The following is a 26,216-nucleotide window of genomic DNA, read 5'->3' on the forward strand; positions in this document are numbered from 1 at the left end:
AGATTTAACATTAAGTAAACGTGATAAAAAAGAGTGACTTTGAAAAATTCACACCTCTTTTTTATTTAGCATTTTGGAGCTAAATTTAGGAAAAAGTGTGTGTTCATTTTAACATGTGCAACTTTACAAACGCCACCCCATAGTGCAGGAGTCAAATTGTTCATTTTTTGTTTCTTGCGAGTGTTGTGCACGTTTGTGCCAGTAGGTGACAGTATCTTTATACCTGTGGTTCGCTGTCTATATAATTAGGTGGGTTAATCTGCGCAGATGTGCACACAGGGGAAGCCATACTGTTTTTGACTGTGCCAAGGAGTGTAACGTGTAGTATTGTACCTAAAATAAATCGGATAAATTTGGAACATTTTGCTGTTTTTTGTGTTGGTGCCTTTATGCCTGCACTTATAGCCAGGCACACATACAAGCCCTTGATAGCAGTATGCGCATATATTGACATAGGAAGCCACAATAAGCCTAAATTAAACAATGCTGGTCACAGTCAAATGACTCACATGGGCCTCTTTCTGATTCAGTTTCTGGTTTATGTTCCTTAGCAAGAGCCTCGAGGGGCATTTGGAATTTTTTTTTTTAGATACAGTTTTGCTCAGCCAACACCAAATATGCTCCCACTTGCTGTGCTGACAAACAAATTTCTCTGGCGGGTGTATACATGTACTGTACGGTAATCTGCATTCCTTGATTTGTCTGTTTACGAAAATGTCATCACTTTTCCTCAGATTTATGCAGCTGTATGTGAATAAGAAACGAGATTGGAATTACAGTCCCTCCAGGAGTGCTATTAAGTGCTATTTATATTGCAGCTGCATCGTTCTGGCATTCCTCTGTGCAGAGTAGCATGTGTTTGTGGCTGGAGGGTCGTGCATTATGCATGGCCACCACTGAAATTTGTCATTTAAGTAGCCACATTTAGAATCCCTTGCTCTTCACATCGTAAATGCGACTAAAGAAAACCCCCCAAAGCAGCATGCCTCCTATCAGCATTCACTTATTCAGAGCAAATCATGTCAAACATGGAATGGGCAGACAATATTTTGCAAACATGTTTTATTGAGGTATGTGGCCAACTATTGACAGAAGAAACATCCAAACACATAATGTACATTTTAAAATCTTTAACATGTTGAACATGACGCTACATAAAACTAGGCACGATGCAGGATAGGACGGTGTTTACATTGATGAATCCAGTTCTGCTCTGAATTTCTCCCAGACCTTTGTACTGTTTACGCCGCTGATGACGAACAAAGACAAACAAGAAGTCCTTCGACTGATGAGTATTGTTAAATATGACTAGCTAATAGCGAGAAGATACCTCAATAAAAACACAACTTATTCAAAAGACACAAAATAAAGTGCTGTTCCTGTTATTACATGAAGAGAAGCTTATTTTTCACAGCTTTTTTTTATTTTTAACAAAGGAAATGTAGTCTAAAAAGGATCATATTGGCTAGAACGCTGAAAAGAAACATGAGCTAAATTAGTTCATAATTTATCACTGTAGTAATGCATTCTGTGCTTCACGTTTTCCTCTCTGGAACAGGGCGTTCTTTTACAGAAATGCATCAGATTCACCGGAGAAGCCATGAATGAATGAAACTGTAGAAGTTAAAACTGTTACTGACATGCAAGTGAAAATGTCTTCAGTCTATGTTTTCGAAGCTGACCAGTCACATCAATAACAAGAGGACAAGAGAGGCCAAAGAGGGAGTGGAAGATGGAGATGACAGGCTGACATTTGATCAATGATGACTCGCGCACCCATGGGTACAACGCTACCTGCACGCACACTGACTCATAACGGTTCAACACTCGTGTCATTCCTCTCGCTGCACCGCCTCCTCCTTCTGTTTTCCCGTGTCCTCAGAGCTGTCAGCGAAACTTAGGCTCTTTGTCGTGGTCAGAAAGATCCCCATTGCGTTGTTGTTTTTTCAGGCAGACTGGCTGCAGTTTATTTCCCGCTGTTTGAGCTCTAGTGAACATGTTAAAATGCTGGGCAACACTTGCAACACCCGCTGTGGCCCTTCAGCGGCTCTCTGCAGAAAACAAACCCTTTTATGCCCATGGAGCTAGCTCCTTTATGTGGAAAAAAAACAAAACAAAACAACACAAAAAAAATGGAGAACAGCTTCTACGACTTGTAAAGTCTTTAACTGGGAGATGTTAACGTTTCTGGTTCAGTGCTTATGACAACCAAATGACGACCAATATGCTCTTGTCCCTACTATTTGCTCTTTCTGAAACAATAACACGACAAAAACACTGCTGCATATTAGTAGCCAGCAGACACGTTACAACGACATGCAATCAGCAAGGATATTAACTGAAAGGAACATTTTGTCAAACAATCCCTGGGAGATCAAGTTCTTGTGTCGCCGATAGCCAGAAAGGTAAAGTCAGTCGTATCATCTGTGTGAATGATGGGGTTCGCCACGTGACTCGTACCACAAACCAAAAGATGCTGAAGTATTTTTAAGACATAATTTAGTCATTATATTATTCTCAAAATAGGTAAGGAAAAATAGGTTTTGAGTTCCCTGTGAAAAGATCCTTAAAGCCTCACATTCTCCTTTGAAAACCTCCTCATTTCGCCACTCTCAAACTGGGGAGTGTAGCTATAACTCAGCCAGCAGCTACTGAGGATTTTCAGATCGCTCATACGCCTTTCATCTGATTCCGCTGTCTGTCTGGATGGCGGCCGCTTTCCACGGCTGGCAGTGGTTGTTTTTGGCAAGTGCATCTTGTTGTGTAGCAGTCTACATGGAGCTGATAACAGTCCCCAGGGCTGAGACCCTGAAATGAGCAGATAGAGGGATGAGACACACAGAGTGGGAAGAAACAAGAAAAGGACGCTGACAGAAGCATCGCGTTCCCACGACAGGATTCAGCCTCCTCCCACATCGGTGGACTTCTTCTTGCTTTAGACAAACTAATTTTTCCACTTGTGCTCGCTTTGTCTAACAACGTATTGATTAATTGAGTTTGACAAACCTACAGGAACCAGGTTCTCTCTAAGAGCAGGATGATTGCATGACTATACTCTAATAAAGGCGTACTAGCAACCGACTGGAAACCATGTGTTTATGCAGAGTCGTTGTTCCAGATCTTTGCAGAAATCTGCACTCTCTGTCTCTCTGCGCTGGTCAGTTGGAGAAGCTGGGGCTGTTCTTTTGCTGCGGGAACATGTGGGGAGGGGCGGCAACAATGGTTTGAAGATGGGTGTGTCCCTGGGGAGGTGGAGGGATGGTGATCTGCGCAGTGAGGTTCAAATCTCCTCTATGGAGTCAGCTGGGACCAGTCCTCTCTTCTTCCCACTGCTCAGCTTCAAAAACATCTCGCCCTCTTCTCTCTTCCCCACGCAAATCTAAAGAAGACAGAAGCGAGCAGTTTTACCTCACCGAAATTATTTCCGTACAATTAAAACGAGGCATACTGACAAATGAAGAGCGTAAAAAAACTTCAGTTTTGCATAAAAAAATGAGACTGAGAGCCATACTCTCCTTATAGGCGCACGTGAATTATCACATAACTGTTTATGTTGGCACTTATCGCCGTTCAGAATAAGTTTGGCCTAATTCGTTACAGTTTATTCAGTGAATACAGAAAGAAAATGAATTTCTCAGAATTTCTTTTGAATAGTTTTGAAAAGGCAAAACACGTGAAAGGCTTTCACACTGGTGCTAGAAAGAAATCTTCCAGTGTCCGTGTGTGTGGGGACACATTGTACCTTCACACAGGTCGTGTTTACTGTGTTCTCAAGAAAAGAACGTGTGAATGCATCGGTTCGTGGGGGTAAGCGCTTCGACCCGAGGTACATGGACCCCACGCCGAAGTGTTGGCTGATGGGCGAGTCGTTGTCATTTTCTAATATATCACAGGAAATAATATTTAATACTCTCGAAGGCCTCATTCTTTTATCATGCCTTTGTATTTTTGTACTGGTCCTTTGTGTGCTGTATTGTTAGCCTCAGTCTTGTTGCCTGGCAGCGGAGTTCCCTCCACTTAGGGCTGATGTTACCATTAAACACCAAGCGTTTTACGTTCCTCCTGTGTTGTAATCACACACTGAAGTTCAGCATCACTAAATTTTACAGACTTGCTTAAAGGCTGTTAAAATCTGGCATTAAACTGGCATTTTGGTGCCAGTCATTTGGTCCTGCTTCTCACCCAGCGCGTCCTGGGTTTGACTCCCACCACTGGGATCTTAGCATCTCAAACTGAGTTAACGGTAAATGGCCTTGTATTTAGGGATTGATTTTGGTACTCCGCGCGCATTACAGTCACAATGACACATTCACACACCAGCGCCAGGCACTGAGAGACATTTCAACGTGCAGCCCATGTACCAGTGATTGAACCTTGTATGGCAGTGTCATACTCAGTCTTATACCTGGGATTCCCTCACAGCCATGTGACCTCTCTCCCGGTTTCCGGGGACACCCTGGACGACCCGCCACACTCTCTCTCCTGGCCGGACCCTCTGCACAAAGTTGGCGGGGAAAAAGCCGACTCTGTCACCACTTTTGCCCTGGAGTAGACAAGACAGCATCAGTCAGGCACCATTTACGTCTGCATTTACATCCAACGCCAAGTTCGGGGAGGGTGGAGGACATTGGCCAGCGCGAGTCTCTTCATATTTGCTTTGATTGTTATTCAGGGAACGTTGGCGGGTGGTTGTAAGGGGCTGGTGATTACTCCATTTCTACCTGATTTATATAGCCTGTAGAGACTGAACATTTGCACACTGTTATTGTCTGTTTAGTTATTTAGTAGCAGAATCAAGGAGACACTTTGGTTGACACCCCGACTTGAATAGCAATGAGAGAAAAAACTCTCTTCATTAAAACTCTGTCTAATGCAATAGGGAGTCATCGTGGCTGCACAGACAGATGTTGAGAAATCTTAAGTAGGCAGAACAATCCAATTACACAAATTAATGTAATTACTGATTATGAACAAGAAGTGTCCAACAACAACAACAGATTATGCCTCTTTATTTTTCCAAAGAAAACTGATGATGTACTGTATTAGCACGCAGCTATATTTCACTGTTTATCACCACCACCGCTTCAGGTGATGATGTGTTTATCGAAGTGACTCACAAACTATACATTAGTAATGAACAGATGATTCACAAACTATGCATAATTTAAAGTGTCCTTGGGATGGATTTGTTGACTGAAGCTGTTCAGTGAGCGCTGCTCCGCTTTGGGTCACGTAAAATAGTAAATACTGGTCTGCTGATAGAAGACGCGTCTTCTGTGCTTTAGCCAAGCCTGGTTGCATCCTCCCGTTTCTGGGACAGAAACGCGCACATGCACACACAGATGCCATTTATTTCCATTGGGAGTAAGTGAAGCTCATTACAGACTCAATAAAGACTCTCTTTGAGGGTGCAACACTACTCAAGTTCATTATGTTAAACTCTTTTGGTAATTTTCGGAGGAAATTGCGTTCTATTTCTGTCTGTGGCTGCCTCCATGTTTATGACAGGCAAAAAATGGAGCAGGTGTTGCGCATTAAAGACTTGATTTAAAGACCCGAATCTAATGCGCGCACGCACCTTTGCACGCCGCGCGCGCAAGGGGCAGGTACGCAGAAACAAACGGACACACGCGCGCAACACGCACACAGATGTTTGCAAATGATTTATCACCCACCTTCCACCACTCCTCATTAGAGTCGTCAGTGACCTGCACCCGATCCCCGGGACTGAAGAAGATAAAAAAAAAGGAGGAGATGAAAAAAAAAACATAAATAAATGCACGAAGAGGGAGTTGATTGAGAGAGAAAAGGGGGAGGGAGGGCAGGAGGAGATGAGTGAGCGGGAGAGAAAGAAAAGAGTGCGAGCACAAAAGATAACATTATCAGACCGCCACAGAGCGCTGTAGTAGCCTGAGTTACAAAGCCGCAGAGGGCTAAAATGTGGGTGAGTCTTTGTGTCCCTCCGCAGAGGTGACTGAGCAGGTGAAACCAAAGTCATGGGGTCTGCGTGAAACACGACTCTGTGGTGTCTACTGCACCGGCGGTGGAAGCTGGACTTGATCCACAGCCAACACGGCCTGCATGCTAATGATGCTACCAGTTTTTGACGAGACTTTTTTGCAACACACTCACAGTGTACCCACTGTCCTAGATACACAGAGAGGGAGATGCTGTCCCAGTTGCACTCCTGTACACGGAGCCTCCCGGCTGTCTGCGCTCGCTTACTGTCCTATATGGTCATGGCTCATAAACACCTACACAGTATGCACAGATGGGTTAGACACATAGCTGTTACGTTGAAGGCACAATTACGCTACGGTTTTTCCCGGGAGTGCAGTTAAAAACTTAAATGTACAGCCTGGTTTTTAGGAAATCCATCTTCAAGTTCTTACACAAACGCAAACTCTGTGCTGTTTTTAGGTTCCTGCATGTATCTTGAGGTAGGTATGCGACGAACAGTGGGATTAGCCCACTTTAACTAATGTCTTTGGGAACGGCAGCTTTGCTCAATGGTAGGAAAATACTTTTTTTTTTTCTTTAAGTCCTCTAAGGATCAACTGTCCTCAGAGTCCTTCATTTTGACAGGAGGTGCTACTTGGTCCAACAGAAATCTAAAATCAAAGATAGACTAATCTAACCGCACATTACCTTAAAAACTGCAAACTGAAACACAGCTAAGGCCTTAAGTCGGAAAAGTAGATAAATTAATTCCAAAAAGGGTCACTTATGCATGCGTACCAACTCTACCAAGGGGACCAACCACTCATTTGGCCTGATTAGGTCTCTGGTGCTTGATTGACGTCCGACTCCCTCTCTTGTACGCTGCCTTATGCGCGATAAACTGGGACAGCTCACACCTGTGTGGCCGTGGAGTTTTTTTGAAACTTGAAGCCCTCTGTTCTGTTCTTCATTTTAGAATCCGTGTGTCTACAGACCATTTAAACAGAAATGACTGAGCTTTTGTTGCTCTTTTGCAGGTATGACTTACAGTACGCCACATAGCGATCACACTTTGACAGGAGACAATTTCATCAGTAAACTCAGATGAAGCCGTGGCACAGATGGCTGCTAAGAATTCCACGAATCCACCGGCCCCATAATTATCTACACACTCCACACACCTCTTTTATTTCTCTGTCCTTCCCCATCCTTCATCCTTCATCGAGTTTTTACTTCCACATTTGCACTTTTCTTTTTCAGATTCCCTTTCCCTCTCTCTGTGCCATCCTCCCCCCCCATGTCTGTCCCGCGTTTCATCTCGCAGTTGTTCAGCGTCTTTATCCTCTCCCCTGCCGGGAGCACAGCTCAGTCACTAGCTCTACGTGGGGACAGTGATGGGCTCTGAGTTTATAATTAGTCGTCCTTTGGGGTGCCCCGGCACTGTCCTCTGCAGATGGTGGGGACATTTTCATCCTGCAGGAATAACGGCTGAGGCAAATCACGGGGAGAGACAAAACAAACCCAGACAAAAGCAAAATGCATGCACAAAAACAAAACACGTAAGCACCCCTGGACATGCACACGCTTGGTTATGAAAATGCTCAGATATGGCCGGGCCTGTTTGGCTTTTACTCACTGTAGTTCCAGGTCGTTTTGTTCCTGAGGCAGAAATTTGTAGAGCGCTACATAGGTGTGGATGGAGTGGACTTCAATGCGTTTGGGCACCTGGGCGCAGGGAGATGAAGGTTGGGGAGGCAGTGAGACAGGAAATACAGGCCGGAGAAGTAAAACAACAAGGGGTGACAGAAGTCTGCGCAGGTGGATAAACAGAGCGCTACCTTCACGCCGCTCTCCTCTGCAGGAGTCTGGGTTTGCTCGGCGCTCTCCTCTACCTCTTTCTCCATCTCCGGCTCGGGGACAGGCTCGTCTGCAACTGGTGACAAATGTTCTTAGAAGGTGTCAGGCATGCTGGCCCCCGCACATATGCAATGAGGCATGATTTCATTTCATTTTTTTTTTTTTTTCCATTACGACCGGGCACAATGAATCTCTCTCTCACACAGACAGTCCTGCAACATATGCATAGACACACGGAGGCACGGACGCACAGCACATATCCACATATAGGCACGGACACACAACGGTTTTTACCCCCTGTCTCCTGAGTTATCTCTTCCTCCATGCTGCTCTGTCTCTGCTGCCTCTCCTCACCTCCCTCCTCCTCCAAGATGGAAATAAAAAAGGAAACAATAAATTGTTAGCACCGGGCTATCAAAGAGGATGCATTTGATAGCGGTAGTAAATCTGGCTCTGCGCTGAATTATTCCCGGACCCCATTTAATATTTTTTATCTCGACTGATGTGGATTGAGAACTCAATGTTTTCTGAGCTAATCCGATGTGAATTTGTTAACGTTTGATTTGTGTTGCCCGTTTTCCGATATACTGAAGATGTAGCTGAACTGACAGATTTTAGCTTCATATTTTCCATTGATTACAAACATAAGACGTGTACAGATCAGTCTTATTATTTACCTCCAACAGAAAACAACACAGATGTTTCATATCCTTTCCAATCTGGGAAAATATTTGTCAAGCCTTAACGGATATGTTCCAGTTTTAGATGTCACCAATGTTTTAAAAGCAGTTTATATGAATGGATTTAGGTCAAAATAATCCACATGAGGAGCGTCCCTAATGAGTTAAATTCCTTACCTGGCAACACAAACATTAACAGCTCATAACTAAAGTTATTAACTATCAATAAATGAAATACCCTTTATAAACTGGGCTTTGTCAGATGGTGGTTTCACCATATATGACCTAATTAGGGAACTTTTTTAGCGCTCTAACTAACTTTCAGTTGTCTTATTGCTTATGTAAATGGATTGGACAATAGGAAAAGTTTGTATATGTCCTGAGTCAACTGTCATCTCCCCCATCTCACCCACAGGGTAATGATGTCATACCAAGCTGCGCGTCGGTGATTCTGACAAACTGCCAAAACTGGAGCGGCTCATCTGTGCCAAGGACGTCCCGTAGCGCAGGGCGGCGTACACGGGGTCAACGCGCATCCTCGCAGCCTCTGAAACCACACATACGTCCGTTAAGACTCATTCGCCCCCTCACGCACGCCCTCGTGTTGGACTTATTTCACAAGTGAAGTATTCACTCAGCCCCAGACACACTACAATTAGGACTCCACGCTGAGATTACGCTGTACATGGAGACTAACGTGGCTGTGCCAATGTTCAGGAACCAGGGGGTTTAAATATAACTGTAGCGGCACAGTCAGGCCTGGACCAAACTGACCCACTTTAGATCTGACAGAGGACAGCAGCCAGAAGTTAAGAAGACATCAAGACATTCCAGTAAAACTACATGCTTTGATTTATTTATACATTTACTTATTGGCAAGAGATGCGTCTTAGTTTAATAGCCGTAAAACATGTAGAGTTGCAGCAGAGTAAAAAGAGAATAGGAGACGAGGTCTAAAATATGGAAATCCTCTGAAAGTCTTCATCGCTACATTTCATGTAGACTGCAACGCTCGGAGCTGCCGTATTTTCTGCCGCTAGGAATTAGATTTTCTGCTCCCCTCTCCCCCGACGCGAGGGGAGAGTGGAGGAATTCTTCTGCAGCACACATCGCCGGGCGTTAAGTGTGTGTCTGCTCAGGATGAGGTCGTAATGAGTTACAGTTTGTCTCCGCGCTGTTGCCGGAAAACCCGCTGCTACTAGTCCAAATATTTAAAGGCGATAAAGCTGATTATAGTCACTGAAGGAGGCATTTTCTGCAAAAGAGCGGTTAATTGAAGAGTCAAAAATAGAAAGCCCTGCTCAGAGGCTCTATACTAGTCCGCTCCATACGACCTTCAGGTTTCTTTTCAGAGCGGGGGACAAGGGATACGGCTTAAAGATTTGTTATATTTAACTGTGTGAACTAGCAACCGCTACATCAAGAACAGTGACATCATTCAGGCGGACGTCTCCATCCTTAATCTTAACCACACATGCAGGCGCAGTCAGTGTTCTTGCCTAAACAGAGTAATAAATCCCAGTACACATTGATTTCAACTGGTAGGAAATCAGATTTTAATTGTCTTTGCAAGATTGCAACTTAGACAATTAACTGTTCCGCACTTCCCTCTTGCAGCTGTATGACTCCCTCATAAAGGTGTTTTAATGTGAGCCAATAAACTGTTGCCTGGAGGTAGATTGTTATTGAAGCTACAGGGTCCGACTGTAAGTAAATACATCAAGAAAATGACTGCGTGCTACCGAGGAGCGTAAGCACGAGCTCAGTGTTTTTCCAAAGTCTTTTGTTAGCATAATTATGAGGACACTCTGCATGTGTGATTGTGCTGTTGGCAGGTTGCAGTCTCAGCTGGATCTGGCAGAGTCCCAGGCGTCACGGTGCGGAGCTGGGGGTGATGCCGGAGCTGTAGGTTAATTGCGCTCTGATTCATGAACTGCACGGAGGAAGTGACGGCACGAGGCGCCGTCCCCGGGTTTTTCCGGGCCTGGCGCACGTCACGAGAGATGATGGGCCGGGTGTCACATGCGCAGGTGTTCCTCCGAAGGTTTGGCGATGGAAAACATGCTCTCATTAAGAGATGATGATGAAAGAAGGAACCGGTGCATCTGCTTACAGGGCCGGGGGTTTCTGCATTCAGCAGGTTTGCTGGTTTATTTTCATAATTGCGCGTCACTGATTGAAATTTGACATATGTTCAGATTTTAATTTGGGGGATTTTGTGGATGTTAGCATCCAGAGAGCTAATTAGGGTGAATACCGGTCACAAAGTAAGCATCATTTGAATGTTTATGTAGCTTTTAAACATGCAAAATGTAGTGCCTAACAATACCCTCCGCTGGTCCAGGGATACACAGCACACACCGTAAACACAGATATAAAACCATAAACATTAGAACTTATAAATATTTATTCACATACTTTCGGGGTGCAGACCGTCCATCAGCCAAGAGAAGCTGAATATGCTCTTCCTCTTTATCTTTTTCCACTTCACGCTCCTCGGTTGTCAGGTGAGATGGAGACAGTTCTGGTTTCGTTACAGTACACACACAAGCACACAAAAGTCTAAAAATAAACCAAAAGGCTAGACAAGAGCGACAGCACAAAAACAAAACAAAAAGGCACGGGGACGCAAACGAACTGGCGCACACTCGCTCGTACATGCACAGGCGCTCGGGGCGGCGCTCACCTTGGCTCGGCTGGACCTCCTTGACGACCGCCAGTTGGTCATTGACGAGCATCGGCGAGCTGAAGTTTCGCTTGAACGCTCCCGACTAATGGAGGAGAGCAGAAAGGAGAAGGATTTGCTCAGCTGCCATCGCTTTTTGTTTATGGACTGGGATGAGGAATGGGAAATGGCCTGGCGGGGTGATTTTAGGACATCACTGCGGTCGCGTGACCATGACTGGACCAGACACACATGTGCTTCTGTGCGTTTGTGCCTGCTACGTGCATGAGAGTGAACAAAGCAGTGGAGCGCCTGCTAATTTTGGAGACACAAATGGAGGTATTAGCTCTCTTTGCTGCTAATATGAACAATGAATTCACTCGAACGATTACTGGTGTGCACATGGCTTACGCACAGGCGTGGAACATGTGATTCTGTGTGCAATTTCTGCAATTTCACACTGAATTAAGCACGGTGAGTGTTTCAGCCGAGATATCGTTTGTCTTTGCCTTGACTTGCAAATGAACCACTCACTTTGTCATATTATGCTGAGCAGAGAAACGCCGGATCAGAGGCGAAAAGTGAAACCTTTTGGAGGGAGGATATTTTACCTTCCCCCGTCCTCATCATTCCCCTAAACCTCCCTGTCTCTGTTTGCGCACAGTTGTCAAACTGCACCGAGCTCTCTTCAGCACAGTGCTCTTAAAATTTTCCAAGTGGCTCTCAGAAGGTCTCGTCTCTTGCTGCATGCTAATGTCCTTTGCCCTGCACCAGAGGATAAACACAAACGCTCCGTCTGAAATCACTCCCACTCTGCTGCCTAGTGCACCGTACTCACCTTCAACAACTGTCCTAAATCCTTATGCTCGTATTGTCCAAATTATTTTCCGCAAGGAAAATTACCTTTGTTGGAAATGGTCATTATTATGAGAGACAGTAATTTGATTTTAGATATAGCTATATACTGAGTTTGGTTTCAAATCTCCTGGTTTTGGGCCCAAAGGGAAGCTAGTGTGATTAATGACTCTGCTTCAGTAGCATCAGCACATTTCGCAGTATAATAGAGTGTTTTACCCTTTTCCATATGTATCTGTGTTTTGTCAGCAATTTATCTGAAGCTGCACACACTGCGATAACAATGACAAAGACTGAATCTGCCTTCAGGTCAAGTGTGCGCCAGTGAGCTGATAAATGGTTTTACTGGGTGATACCATATGACAGTGTGTGTGTGTGAATGCTGCACCCAAAGCCGTTCCACTAAATGCAATATATATATGAAATGTCCGTAAGTGCATGTGAAGTTTTGTGCCCGACTAATCCAGGTTTACAGTGTGGTTACCATGGTAACATGGCTTCTGTTCAGGTTTCCGAACCATGATTGCAACTGGTTTGGTTACGTGGCCATTAAAAATGTCTGGGGAAAACAGGAAATAGGTCAAATTGGAAGGAGAAAATAAAAAAATCCTAGTACTCTTTTGGCCTATTTTTCTTCTTGTGTACACAAAAATAATAATAACCAAAAAAAAAAAAAAAACAATACCTCAGATATGTTGTGGCTTCCTTCCAATATTTTAATTGCTTAAATAATTGTTTGCAGTGTACGCAAATGAAAAAAATCAAAAAGCACCGTTCATGCCTTTATCCAACTGTTTCTTATGGATTAGAAAGAGCAGGGTTAGCAAAGTTATGCTAATTGCATGCTGGGTGTTGAACTGTTTCTTTCAGGCAACTCTACACGTCCCTTTTATTGCAAATAAATAAATTAATAATGTAAAAACAAATGAGGATGTGGCTATAGCGACTCTTGGGGTCATTCTAACTCTGTATTCTCCACCTTTGTCGCTGATACAGGGAAACGAGGAGGAGTGCACAAAACGGCGGGCAACCAGTGAGAGCTCCTTTTGGCTGTAGCTTTCCCACCCAAATTGCAAAATTTAGATTTTTACCCGAATCGTTTACACAATAGTTCTCAAGCTTGACCAAATGCACTATTAAGAAAGATGCACAAGAAAGATGTTTGTTAACACATCCTATCCCTGCTACTCAGAAGCTTCATTTGGTGTCACTTCTGGAGCCCAAACAGCACATTAAATGGAACACTACCAACAGCTTCACACCTCAACAAACTGCAATGCACAAATGAATATGTAAGCCGGACACGCAGCAAGTATCCTTGTTGACTGAATAATAACGGTTATCAAAATGGGACGCTAATGAGTGAACTACAAAAATAACCCTTGTGATTTTTCTTTTTGAAAACTCACACATGTTGCCCCAGAACTGTCAGCTTTAATTGTTCCCCCGAATGTCTCCAGCACAGGTGGAGAAGCATGGCGTGAATCATAATGCCGTGGTTCTGTGTCTTTTACTTGTGATCATGTTTTGTGTCTTTTGTTTTATTCCATTAAGTTTCTTGGTTGGTCCGGTGTGATTGCCATGATCAGTTGTTTAGTCTCTGTGTTTTAGTCACTCTGGTCATCCTGCCCCTGCTGCCTCATCTTTTTGTCATGCACTTGGGTGCACATCTCCACCATCCCATGACACGTGAAACCATATTAGTTCTCCTGTACGAGATCATTGAAGGTTATTTTATTCAACTGGTCATCAGGAAGATTTTCCTCACCAGCACGTTTAGGGTTACGTAGCAACATTTATACATGTGTGTATATACACACACACACATATATATGTATGTATAGAAATAGACAGTCGTAGCGACATATGCTGCAGGCTTACACCTTATCACGTACAAGTTTTTCACAAAAAGGCGAAAAACTTTGCATTATCGCCCACGCGGTCTGAAGTGAAGCACAGCGCAGAGACACCACAGCAGTGATCGCTTAGCACTTAAGACGATGCCAAATCAAAGAAAAAGTCGATTCACAGATCGCGGCAGAAAAGTCGAGTGAACCCGCTCGGTGTCTGTGGAGAGGAAAAACCGACGTTATAGACGAGGGCAACATGAAAACCGGCGCTTGCGTGTGTTCCTTACCTTGCCGTGACACGGCTGCTGCGATAGTTCCGAGGTGCACCACAGGTGAGCAGCCAACTTGCACGTTTTACACCGCAGAGCTTGTTTGGAGTTTCCTGCGGAGAGAAAACGACAGAGATGACAGGATGGGAGTGGGGCACACAGATGTGGAAGAAGCGCAGCAGGATCTGCAACAGGCAGAAAGTAATAAACAATCTAAAGTGGCCTATAGATCATATGGGCAGGTTGCTATGTGCTCAGGTAGAAAAAGAAATCGAGACTCGTCCCTGCTATATTAAGCCGACGCTGCGCTCCTAGCTGTGCTGATACTAACAGCTTCATAATCAACAGCTCCTCTTCCCAAACAACCTGGAGAGATTGGAAACCAGCTGGAGATATTTCAGTCAAAATCGATTTGGCATTGAGTCATCTCGTTTTTTTTTTTTTTTTGTCTCTATCTTCAAGTGGCTGAGTGATGAAAGTCTCCTGAGCATCAAGATGTTTGCTCTTCATTACTCATTATCCTCCATGCATTATGTTTCCAGCTATTAAGCCGCCCCTTTTCATCCCGCAAGCCAAATGATTTGTTGCAGTGCATTGACAGGCCTGTTCACGCAGCGTAAACAACGATCAAACCAATTGGACGGCTCAATGAAAGCACTGTTTTTACTTTGAAGAGTGCAGATTGATTCTACCTCATCGCGGTAACAAGTAACCAGAGGCTAGATGTTGTTTCGGGGGCTTTAGGGGAATAGAGTGAGGCGGTGCGTTCCACAATTAAACCTACAATGCATGGGCTCAAAAACAGGCCGGAGTGTGTAATCAATCATGATGACAGGAAGTATATTTAGCAGAAATGCTGGTTACAAGTAGCCCAGAGGTGGCAAATCACTCAGCTTACTCTGTGAGAAGAATCAGGCAGCGAGGTGAGTTCACTTAAAAAGCTTATTCCTAAGGCTCCATTAGGTTCACACTACGCTTGCCATTCACTGTTACCCTCTCTGCTTTTTTTAACCACGAGAGGTGACAGTCTCCTCTATGCACCAGACGAGAAGCACTGAAAACAAACAAATGAATCCCGTGAAAGCCAAAGATTCCCCAGAGGATTTTGAGCAACTTACCCACTATCATATGCTTGCAGTGCTCGCAGTTGGTTGGCTTCCGAAAGACGTGGTCCTGGAAACAGTGAGTGATCTGAGGCCTGGCGGGCTTGGTGGGCAGCGACGGGGAGTGGCTGAGCGAGGGCGAGTGGGACGAGATGGAAGGGTTGGGGCTGAGAGAGGGCGAAATGGACGGCGAGCGCTCGCCGACAAGAGGGGAGCCGGGCAAGAGGGGGGGAGACGGGGGTGGTGGGTCGGTGATGAAATCGGGCGGCAGGCGAGCGTCGCTGTAGGACCTCTGGAAGAAGTTCTCCACGCTCTTGCTGCGCATCATGGTCTTGAAGGACAGCGAGCGCTTTAGTCTCTGGAGCTGCACACGTTGACAGGGGAAGACAGAGGGGGAATAAATGACACTAAGAATAAACACGAGAGGCAGTAACAAATGTACAAACAGAAGTCCCAGAATACATAAACACAACACTCTGCTCGGGTCCATGGTGACTCAGGGTGACTCATATAATGCGATACCGCCTCATAACATAACAAGACATTAATAGAAAGTTACCTGCACATTTCTTCAAGTGTGACCAAGCACAGCCTTCTCACAGCTGTACTTGTAGTCCACGGTTAAATAAGATAAGCCAGTAGTGAGTAAATGGCACTTCTTCTGTAGTGCTAAGAGGGGGGGCTATTGTGATGAAACGTAAAAAGGGTTTACGCGGCCTTATCATCTATCAGCAGCCTCACCTTGGGGCTCTTAATCTGAGGGGGCCTGCTCATTGCCCTGATTGATTGTGGCACATGTTTGCACCGAGCACACAGGGCCACATGCCTACAGCATGACAAATGTGCTGTATCTTAAAAGCTGTATAGGCCAAACTGCCTATAAATAAATGATTGCATTTCAAAGGCCCAACAATCAGACCATGACAGACTGTCACATCAGTGAGGGGGAACATCTGTACGCGGCAGCTGCCAAGCATCGATTGGGTAGATAAATGCATGTTTCCTGACATTTGCCTCCAGCTCTGTGTACAGATGATTATGGTAACTTCCCGGTGGACGGACGGCCACTTGTTACCCCGACGTGCAGCAGCAGCAGCAGCAGCAGTTGTGAGGCAGCATGAAGGCGTGGCTGCGTTGCAGGGGAAGAATGGATTGACACAGACAGACAAGCAGACAGATAATCAGCAGGCCGCAGACTCTCCGTGTGCACATGCTCGGTCTGTCTGCCTGTCCGCGCTCGTTCTGCTCAGCACCAAACATAATCACTTTACGGGGACATGTTGTTTACAGCTTCTGCGTGTCTGGGAATAAGATATGAAGACAGTTTGTCTATTTGAGTGCGGGCGCGTGTGTGTGAGCAAGAGACTCGTGGAGGTGAAACAAGAGGAACGAATGTGCACCAGTGTAACTGAGTGCACATTAGCACACTGCATGTACTTCCTGCAAATCTCCATTTGTGAGGTTTGCTTTCACCAGATTACGCTGATGAAGACAGGCTAGGGCTGTGGACTGATAACAATGCATCACACATCGGTGCTGCTGAGTTATTCTCCTGATTTTTCGACATTACAGTAAGTATATAGTGGAAGTAAATATGGTAATTTACCTTCTGAACATTCTGGGTTCTTCAGTACAAGCTGAATCACTGCAAGCATTTATATGATAGCTAAGCTACTTAACGCATAAGTGTGGCTGCAGGGGCTGTGCAGTATGTCTGCGCTGCTAGATAAGTGAACTGGATGTGACCGTGCAGAGTGGATTTCCATGTGTGCTATGCGTGTTGTCTCCGTTTCTGTAGTTCTCGTCTTGATGTATTATTTTAATTTTGGAGCTATTTTAAAGGTATCTCTGTGTGTTCTACTCGTACGTGCAAAACGATCTTACCGGAGTAAATAGTTGTAAAATGACAAGAACAACATATATCAGAAGCAATTACTTGATTTGCACTTCATGAAGTAGTAAAAATCCATTATGTTCATGAGTAATGAAGGTTTGGAGAGAGAAACCAGTAGAGGCGTCACATTTTCAACTCCGCTAATGAAACAAAGGTGTTTTAATTTCAAGTATGAGGCGCGGTGTCACAGTCCTGACTCGAGCTCTCTCAATCACAGCGGCGGAGTGCCGCCGCAACAGCTCGGGCTACGGCACATGTCTCAATTACAGCTAATCAAATCATCCGCCAGTGCGCCGGCCTAAAAAGCATTCCCGTTAGCCTCTATTTGAACATTAGCTGGGAGCATCATCCCTCTGAGTCAAAGCCTGCGCGACACCAGCACATTCAGACGCACCATCTCACATGAATTTCTGTGACAGGTGAGATGCAGAGATTGATGAAGATGAGTCAGGGTGAAGCGAGCTTTGCAGCAGATGACAGGCTCGTCGTGATGAATGAGCTGGTCCTCAACAAATTATTGATTTGCCGCAATTTCAACATAATGCCTGGGAAGAGCAGTCCTCTGTTGTGCTGTCACATACTACACTAGCTAGTATTGCATAAAAGGCTTTCAAGTGCATGCAAATGCTTCTCTCACAGCTTTTTTTTTATTTTTTGAATCCGTAAATAACTTATAAGGTGATGCAAAATGCATAACATTACCCAGATTTACACACACCTGCACAGTCACTATTCTTCAAGCGCCAGCAGCTGATGTTGATGAGCCGTCTCGTGAGACCTGCAAAGGCTCATAATTGTCACGTCTTCGATTCTCGTACAAGCCTCTCGCAAGCGGCTAAATAAATCAATGCTCCATAGAAGTACAACGTGGTTTGCACAGTCACAACTCAGTGACTTTTATTTCACTCAGATATGTTGCACAGTGTGCCTCTGTTAACATTTAATGGGGCCAGACTGAGATATTTATGGGATGCTCCAGTCTGTCCAGAGGTCAAAACTGAAAAACAAAGACTCGCTCCCGCTGGGAATGTGATGATAAATACAGCTCATGTCCATAAGATTCTTCAGTGTTGACTGTTTTAAATGATTCCCGCAGCATGGAAGATGGACAACTGAATCTTGTATTTCCAGCTGTGTCTTCATTAACAAGTCAAAATGTGCTGAATATTCTTTCAGTGTTCAACAGTCTAGCATGTGGTAAAATGGTCTTAGTGGTGAGGTCTGCATCATAGATTTTTATGTTTCTCAAACCAACAGTACCTGAAGCAGAGGCTGCTGAGATGTGGATAAGTGTTTAAGTTGACGGATTTTCGATAATTTTCTTTCCCAAATTTCACTTTTTCCGCCACTTCCACCTGTAGTTCACTCTCTGAGCTGTGCCAATTTTCTTCGCTTCTGTCAGCAGCAGAAAGAGTGCTGCAAAAAAACAAAACAACAGATCCGGACCTCCATCCAGTGCACTACACGGCTTAAGTCAATACTCCACAAAGTGCATATATGAGCCCTAACAATGCTACTTCACTTCCTGCAGTCTGTAATTTTAACTTTAACCACCCTCAGCTAGTTGTTTGACAAAAAAAAAAAAAAAAAAAGTAAAGTGCAATTTATTTTTGTTCTGCTGTGACGGATGTCGCAGAGTTTGACCTTGTTCTAAGAGTGGATATTTCAGCCTTAAGAAGGATAACTGAGGAGTAACTGTGGCACAGTCTCCTGCCTCACTCTAATTCTAGGTCATCAGCAGAGTGGATATTTTCACAGGAAATAGTCACCCACAGGTACCAGGTGTATGATGTTATTTTCTACTGTGCAGCTTCAACAGTTTTTCAGGGCTTGTAACCAAACAAAGCTGTATGCTTTTATTATAGATGGACACAGCTCGGCAATATTGAAAGTGGTACTGCAGATGACACACAGAGATGTTGCTATGCTCAGTCTTCCCATAGTGTATTTCCTGTGACATGAAACTGTCTTCCACAGCCTCATGTTGGTAGCAGAGTTTGACTCTACACAGCTGTTTCTGTTTCAGTTAATGACTGTGTTTCAACCTACATGTGATATTGATGAGCGTTAGCACCTGTTTGGTATAATTGTTGATCATACACATGACTACGAATCTACAAAATCCCTGACTCTGAAGGATAGATGCTGGTTTAACACCAAATATTGTTTGATTGATTTTTTGTTTGTTCGCTCACTTGCATTTTGCCTAAAACCTTTGCTGTTCCAGCTTCTCTTTCAAACCTTGGAACCCTTGATAACCCTTTCGTGTTCCTTTCCTCTGTTGGCGTCAGCTGGTATCGCCACGTCCATCACCACCACCCACTTTTGTCTGTTTATCAGTCTGGAAGCTGAAGTCCCCAAGAACCATGGCCCTGTTGTTCTCAACCACCTTCTGTGGTATGGACCATTGGGACTTGGGTACATCTACTCCCATACTGAGTACAGATGTCCCTGTACACTATCTCGTCAACTTGGTTGTTCCTCTCCGTGTACGCTGATCCGGCTAGCATCTTACACCCTGCTACTATGTTCGTGACTGTCTCAGGGGCATAGATCTCGGCATCGATGGCTCTTATACTCAGGGTCTGTTCTCCTGTTACCATGATTAGTGCCTCAGGTGTGAAAAAAAATGCTGTAAACTAAGAATACTTTCAAAAATCTTCCAAACGTCTTGGAGAATTAACCACAGATCTTCTGTGGCTGTAGGCTTCCTCAGACCCTTCTGTCTCTTCATGTAATCCAAGACACACTTGATGATGTTTAAGTATCTGCCTGTATCTCTCAGCATTGAGGACACCATTAATCCTGACCAAATCCACAACTCCATTTGCAGAAATGCAGCCCCAAACTTGCAAGGAACCTCCACCATGCTTCACTGTTGACTGCAGACACTAATTATTGTAGCTCTCTCCAGCCCTTCATGGAACAAACTGCCTTCTGATACAGAGGGATGGATTTTTGGCTACAGCTCTTTCATGAAGACCATTTGTGGCCAGACTTCTCCAGACAGTAGATGGGTGTACCTGGGTCCCACTGGTTTCTGCCAGTTCTGATCTGATGTCTCTGCTGGACATCTTGTGATTTCGAGGGGGAAATAAGCTTGATGTGGTTTTCATCTGCTGCACTAAGCTTCCTTGGCCGACCACTGCGTCTACGATCCTACAAAATCCCTGACTTGGTGCAAGTTTTCAAGAATTCAAGAATGTTATGTAATTTTTTATTATGCACAGTCCAGTGGATGAGTAAGCGCACACACACTAAAGGTAAAACGTCAGTCTCTAGTTTCAGAAAGGTTTAGCAAACACAGAGTCAGTCAGCAGATCAAGACTGAGTCAGAGTCGAAATAAAGAAAACTCTTAATGACCAGAATAATAGCACAATCAGAACAGAAATGTCTTGTGTAACCCCTTTTGTCAGAACAGACGGACGCAATCAGAGGGAATTTTTAATCAGATTGTGAAGAGTGGGAAAACATTTGGACCTCATGTGAATGCATGGTTCCACTGATTCTGCCTAGCTGGAATAAATGCCTTCTTTTTGTGCATGTTGGTTCCACGTGGGTTAAGGAGGAGGAAAGAGCGCGCATGTCCAAAAAGTCCAATTCAGTTAAGAATCTCAAATGAGAAAGATTTCAATCAGGCTGAAAAAAGCATTGCCCATGTGACCCTAGTTCCTGACAGAGAGGTGAAGGGTAATTAAGGAGAGCTGAAACGTATCGGCTGTGCAGGCAATCAAACAAAAAAAAAGGAAACAAATGAAACTGTTATATGAAAGACAGCAAGACGAGTGTGACAGGCCTGCACGCACGGCAGCCTGACAGATCCTCGATATGAATACGAGATAAGAAATCATTAATCACGACATAAACCACCGTTCTGCTCTCATCACATGTGTGTACACAAACACAAATGTTCCCTTTCCTTTTTTTCCTCTCTGCGGTTGTTAACCGAGTTTACACTCTGCAAAATATGCATGCAGACTGTCTTCTCTGTGTCCAGTCGCTCACGCCTTGCCTTGAAGTGTCACATCAATAAACATCACAGCGGTGAAGGTGTTACATTAATTAATGAAGACCTTGGCCTACTTCATCCTTCCCTCTTTGACTTATTCCCCGGTTCACGCCACTCAAATCCTTTCCAGCCATTCCCCCCTTCATCTGAAGAGAAAGCCAAATCACAGTTAATGAAATGCGAAGTCAACTTGCCAGCGGCGCTTTGAAAGAGCTGCTGGTTGTTGGGGGACCATTAGCGACACTCCAGCTTTCGGTATCTTGAGTGACGGCGCACTGTTGTGTGCGAACGCCGGTGAACGATCACTTTTATTACGAATGATCACTCTGTCCGTCTCATGCATTCATGAGAGTCGGAGACACATCTCCCCTTCATTCGAGTACTTGTTAGCTTTTCCTTCATCTTGAAGTTGATTGAGAGACTTTCATAACGTCTGTAATTTTTCTCAGAGCTATTAGGATTAGATTAAATTAGATGGAACTCTACTACGTAACTGCAACAAACCTGCCTCATACCCAGTTAATGACAGAAATAGAAAGAAAATACATTTTAATTTTAAAGCTATTTTACACCTTCAACAGTTGGAATGAGACATTAGAGAGAAATGTCTCCTTATTAAAAGCTAGATTTGTCCACACACTCTACGTTTTAGGATTGCATGTAATTTAGCCCCTGAGCTGTGGCCATTTCCACGCTTTAGGCCATGGCAGTCACCTTTCCCCACTCAGCCGAGGCGGTGTGCACGCTTCAGTGCTTGTGTTAAGTAAAGAAGATTAAATGAAGAATCCAAAGTGGACACGTGGATGAACTGTGCGGCCGCCCGTCATTCGGAGGACAAATGGGCCAGCCAGCCGCGAGCTGCTATTTTACCTCCGTATCCCTCTCGTGAGAAAATGCTTCACCTGTGCACTTCTGTCGCAGGGAGAGAGAGAGACATAGATAGGGAGGGAGAGAGAAGCTCCCAAAGCATCAGGAGCACACAGAGATCAAACACCTCTCGACAAAATCAACCCTACTGGCTGATGATCGCTGCTCAGGCATCTCATCTGCGCCGCCGCTCTCGTTGCTTGGCAGTAACTTACTCAGCATTGTCGGGAGCTGGAGAGAAAGTCCATGCTTCCCTCTCCAGTTAATCCTCTGGCACTTGTTTCGGCTGTTCTCAATTTCTGATATCCATCTATGGGCGAATTCGCTGCTGGGGGAATTCAGGGAGCATCTGTTATCAGAACAAGCTCTTGCGCCTCGTCGTCAGTATGTAACCAAAAACATGAGGGACACGTGACTAGTGATATTTTCTTTTAGGAATGTTCTTAGATAAGTATTTTAACTAGAAGTAGGTCAAACTAACTGATCTGCAGGCTGCTGACGTCACATGGAGAGATCAGGGCATTAAGGAACAAGATTCCTTCACAGACTCTGAGATGGTTGTAAATTCTCACTGATCCTTTAGCAGCAATCACAGACCAAAAGGAAGCTCAAGGCTGAAGGTTAATGCTGAAGCTAATTTATACGTAGCGATGGAATTCAACCTCTGCAGCCTCCAACCTCCCAATCGATTGGAAGAACAGAAATAGATGCCCAGACTGATGAGCTTGTGGCTTAAAAAGCTGTGATGTGGTGAAGCCGGAGCAAACCAGTGAATCAAGTGAATACCAATCAGTCCCACATGGAACAAAATCACACCTGATATACTTTGATAGCAGCTGGCATGGAATAAGGGAACCAGAGAGGACCAGCCGGCAACCATTCCCGCGTCCTCCGTGAAAAGTCGGATAATAGGTGAAGCTCAGTCGGCTGGTCAGACGTTTCGCCTCAACACGCAGGGGTGTCACTCTAACACATCAGCAGCACGCGTGCATTTGTGTGTGTGGGCGGCGAGAAGAGGCACGAGGTGGAGACAAAGACTTCAGGGAAAGTTGCATCAAGTGGGACGGCCTCCCGAGTCAAGCGCCCTTCCATTAGAAAGCAGGCATCGGGAAAGTGTCCTCAGCTCCTGCTCTCGGAGGCCGCCCTTGAGTTCTGTGTTTATGTAGTTGAGTCAACAAATCAAATGGATTCATAAAGACACTCTGTGAGGGCACTTGAGGCTCACGCAGGCAGACTGGACGGTAAAGAAAATAAAGGCTCTATTTCTGAATGTTAGGCATGAAATGCATGTGCGCCCAAATGTTGCAATGTAAACTGTCAGCAGAGGAGAAGCGAGAGATGCAGTGTGGACGAAAAAGGTCCTAATATGCACACAAAAAGCAGTGAGCATTTTCTAGGCAAATCGCTTTTGGCCCGGAACTATTAAAATTCAGATTATGAATGATTTCTAAACATAAATCCTATTTGTGTGTGTGTGTGTATGTGTGTGTGTGCAGCAAATAGATTTCCAGAGAGAGAGACCAGGGGGAGACAGTATGACATCAGACCTTACGTGTGAGATTACACCTAGTGACGCAGTCATGATGAACTGGATTTGTGAAGTATTGTCATGAACATTACATAAACCGATGGGATAATACAGATGGAGAAACACACATAAAAACTCAAATAACTGTTAATATTAAAGATGTCATTTTCTTTTTCAGTTTCACATCATTCAGCTCTCAACGTAGAGGAAACTACTCTGCAAAGTTCACTGCCTAAACCTTTGTATATCAAGTCGAGACCGCGTGTGTGATCTGCATGCCAGGTCGTTATGGTGAACACTTGACAAAACTCCAAACGTGCACGGGTACTTGCCTTGGATGACATCGGCTGGATGGACATGTTGCTCGGAGAGCGCTCGAGCTGCGAGTCGCTCTCCATCTCGTTGTTCTCAGTCATCATTGGTAATGGCAGGATCCGTTGAAGACACAAAGGAGAATAAGACAAACCTAACTCCTCAAACTGCGTCCAGTCAGCAGAAAATCTCCAGTTTAGCCATAAATCAAAAAGACTGGCAAAGTGGTCCACATCAGAGGGCTTTGTGCGCTCTGCGAGGCTCACGGCCACGGCTCTCCACGCTCCGACTACAAACAAGCTCTTGATTAAGCGATATATAAAAAATTAAAATAAAAAGTAGGCTACACACACGCCAGGTGTTTATGTCTCGCCACTGCCATGTGAGGGCAAGTATTCAGGACAAAAAAGGCTGAAGCTCGCGTGTGTAGCCTATATTGTGTCGCCCATTGACGCGCACCGGAAAGCTCCAATGTGGCACAATTCCGTCCACCAGACGCAAAAAATTATTCAGAAAAAATAAAATAAATATTGTATGTATATGAGCTTAACAAAATAAAAATCCAAATGAAGCTCGCATGTGCTTCGAGGCACAGCCTTGGTGTAAATCCAAAGAGAACTGTGCCCTTCACCGCTGCACCGACTTAAATTTAAGCGCAATCTGAGGCACGCCTTTCCGTGCGTCTGAGGCGCATGATTGGGGCAATTTTTTACAACTCTGCCAGGATTCATTTAGACTAAATCGGGATTCGCGGACACGGAATGAAGCTTATTTTAAGCCTGCATGTAGAATAGCTTGCAATTTGCACACGGAGGGATGGATGATGTTCTCTTTTAGATGGCGAGTGGTTAATAAAAGCGGGGACAGCTCTTCATTATCTCACTCGGCCATTGCTTTTTTTTTTCTTTTTTTTTTGTTAATGTCAAAGCTGCTCTATTACATTTTGCAAAGTGCCATCCTCGATGCCACAAAATGACACATTCAGTAACCTTGAGTAGTACATACAGCTAACTAGTTTATTGGTACAATTTGAGATGTATTGTAAACTCACAGGTATAAAACAGGCTGAAATGAAAGGACAGGGAGGAGAATTGAAGGAGATTTGTCTGTACTGTAGCCGTGACTCCTTCAGCAGAAAAAAATATATAGGCTGACCTCGACTTTCACTAGGTCTCCGAGTTTTAAAGGAATCGTGCTTAGGCACACTTTTATTCTGTTATCAGCCTCCCTTCTCTTTTCCTTCTGAGGCTGTGAAGCTGCTGGAGTGTCATTAAAAAGAAAAGGGATGGAGTATTGGTACCTCTGACTTTAAATGAACTCCCTCTATGGTTTAACAAACCTCCTGGGGATATTTCCCATTGATTGACTCACTAAAAAAACACACACACACACCTCTAATGAACGACAACGCAGCAATAAGTTTGTGGACACAGCAAGCATCGTTTTTTCGAATTAATCTGATGGAGATGAAATACGGGTAGAGCTAAAGTGATAATGGCACATTTTCAAGCGAGTTTCGTAAGACTACCAAATTTGATTTGCACTCTGCTTTGGTTTTGCTCTGCATTGTTTTACCTCAGCCTCACATCAAAGTTTGCTCTAAGCTGTCAGAAAGTCTTAGGGTGTGGGCGTGTTGGAGGGGGGAAAAAAAGACAGAAGAAAGACGAAGACAGAGAGAGAGCCTCTGTTATCACATTAATTATTTCTGCACTCAGAGCCAGGGCAGAGCTGCTCTTTCTGCCAAGGAACACCGTGCAGAAAGAGCACAGGAAAAAGAAAAAAAAAGAGACAGAAGTTGTATTCTGGTAAAAATAAACAAAACAATATCTCGGTGGGGTTGTGTGCTGTGAGTTGTGATCTGATCCATCTCTTTTGCAACTCAAAAAACAGAGACACAAATGAGACATAGAACTTCCTCCCTCCCAGCCACCCACCTTTCATCCTCCACTCGATACCCCGGGTGCCACAACACTGCAGCTAAAAAGGAACATTAAAACAGCGGTGGAAACGCACGGATCTCTCAGTGGTTCGGAGAGAGGGGGAGGAAACGACGAGAGGATGAGAGGAGCAAAATGAGTCCCATGCGGCGGATGGCGGATCCCAGCCGTGACAGTGGTCGTCATGGTGCAGCCAGAGGACCGCGGCTGCTGCTCTTTCCACTGGGACAAATTGATACTGATTGTTTGTCTGCGCTTCCACCTCAGACATGTGAGCGCAAGTGCGCATAAATATAGAAAGCTGACTCTGTGCAGTTTCCTGTGAGCTTGGAAAGTGGACCCCGAGTGTCACATTTGAAACCGCAGGCAACAACCCGCTAACGTTGGTAGATGAGTCTGTGTCTAAGAGTTCAGTGGGTGTTTGTGGGTGAGTCATGCCAAACTACGAC

General features: G+C 44.6%; 1 protein-coding gene across 2 annotated transcripts; it reads right to left on the reverse strand.

Moving 5' to 3' along the window:
* Positions 1–1,045: 1,045 nt before the first annotated feature.
* On the reverse strand, positions 1,046–25,850 carry LOC124998432 (SH3 and cysteine-rich domain-containing protein 2-like). Of its 2 annotated transcripts, XM_047572836.1 has the most exons (11): positions 23,851–25,849; positions 15,235–15,583; positions 14,135–14,229; positions 11,164–11,248; positions 8,909–9,024; positions 8,092–8,161; positions 7,779–7,873; positions 7,577–7,665; positions 5,676–5,727; positions 4,406–4,543; positions 1,046–3,379 (listed from the first exon to the last, which is right to left on the reverse strand). In XM_047572836.1, the coding sequence occupies exons 1-11, from the start codon at positions 23,935–23,937 to the stop codon at positions 3,281–3,283; spliced, it is 1,275 nt and encodes a 424-aa protein (XP_047428792.1). In that variant the 5' UTR covers positions 23,938–25,849; the 3' UTR covers positions 1,046–3,280. The 2 variants fall into 2 exon arrangements, with proteins under 2 accessions (XP_047428792.1, XP_047428793.1); XM_047572837.1 differs by lacking the exons at positions 8,092–8,161; positions 8,909–9,024 and having other exon boundaries at positions 23,851–25,850.
* Positions 25,851–26,216: the final 366 nt, after the last annotated feature.

Source organism: Mugil cephalus, chromosome 20 (assembly GCF_022458985.1).
Source record: "Mugil cephalus isolate CIBA_MC_2020 chromosome 20, CIBA_Mcephalus_1.1, whole genome shotgun sequence".
Taxonomy (NCBI): Eukaryota; Metazoa; Chordata; class Actinopteri; order Mugiliformes; family Mugilidae; genus Mugil; species Mugil cephalus.

Excerpts from the sequence above, each read along its gene's own strand:
- LOC124998432 (XM_047572836.1), bottom strand. The coding sequence starts at position 23,937 with ATGATGACTGAGAACAACGAGATGGAGAGCGACTCGCAGCTCGAGCGC. Across the intron at positions 15,584-23,850 it reads TCCAGCCGATGTCATCCAAG|CTCCAGAGACTAAAGCGCTC; the intron begins GCAAGTACCCGT and ends CAACGTGTGCAG. Across the intron at positions 5,728-7,576 it reads CAAAACGACCTGGAACTACA|TCCCGGGGATCGGGTGCAGG; the intron begins GTGAGTAAAAGC and ends TATCTTCTTCAG.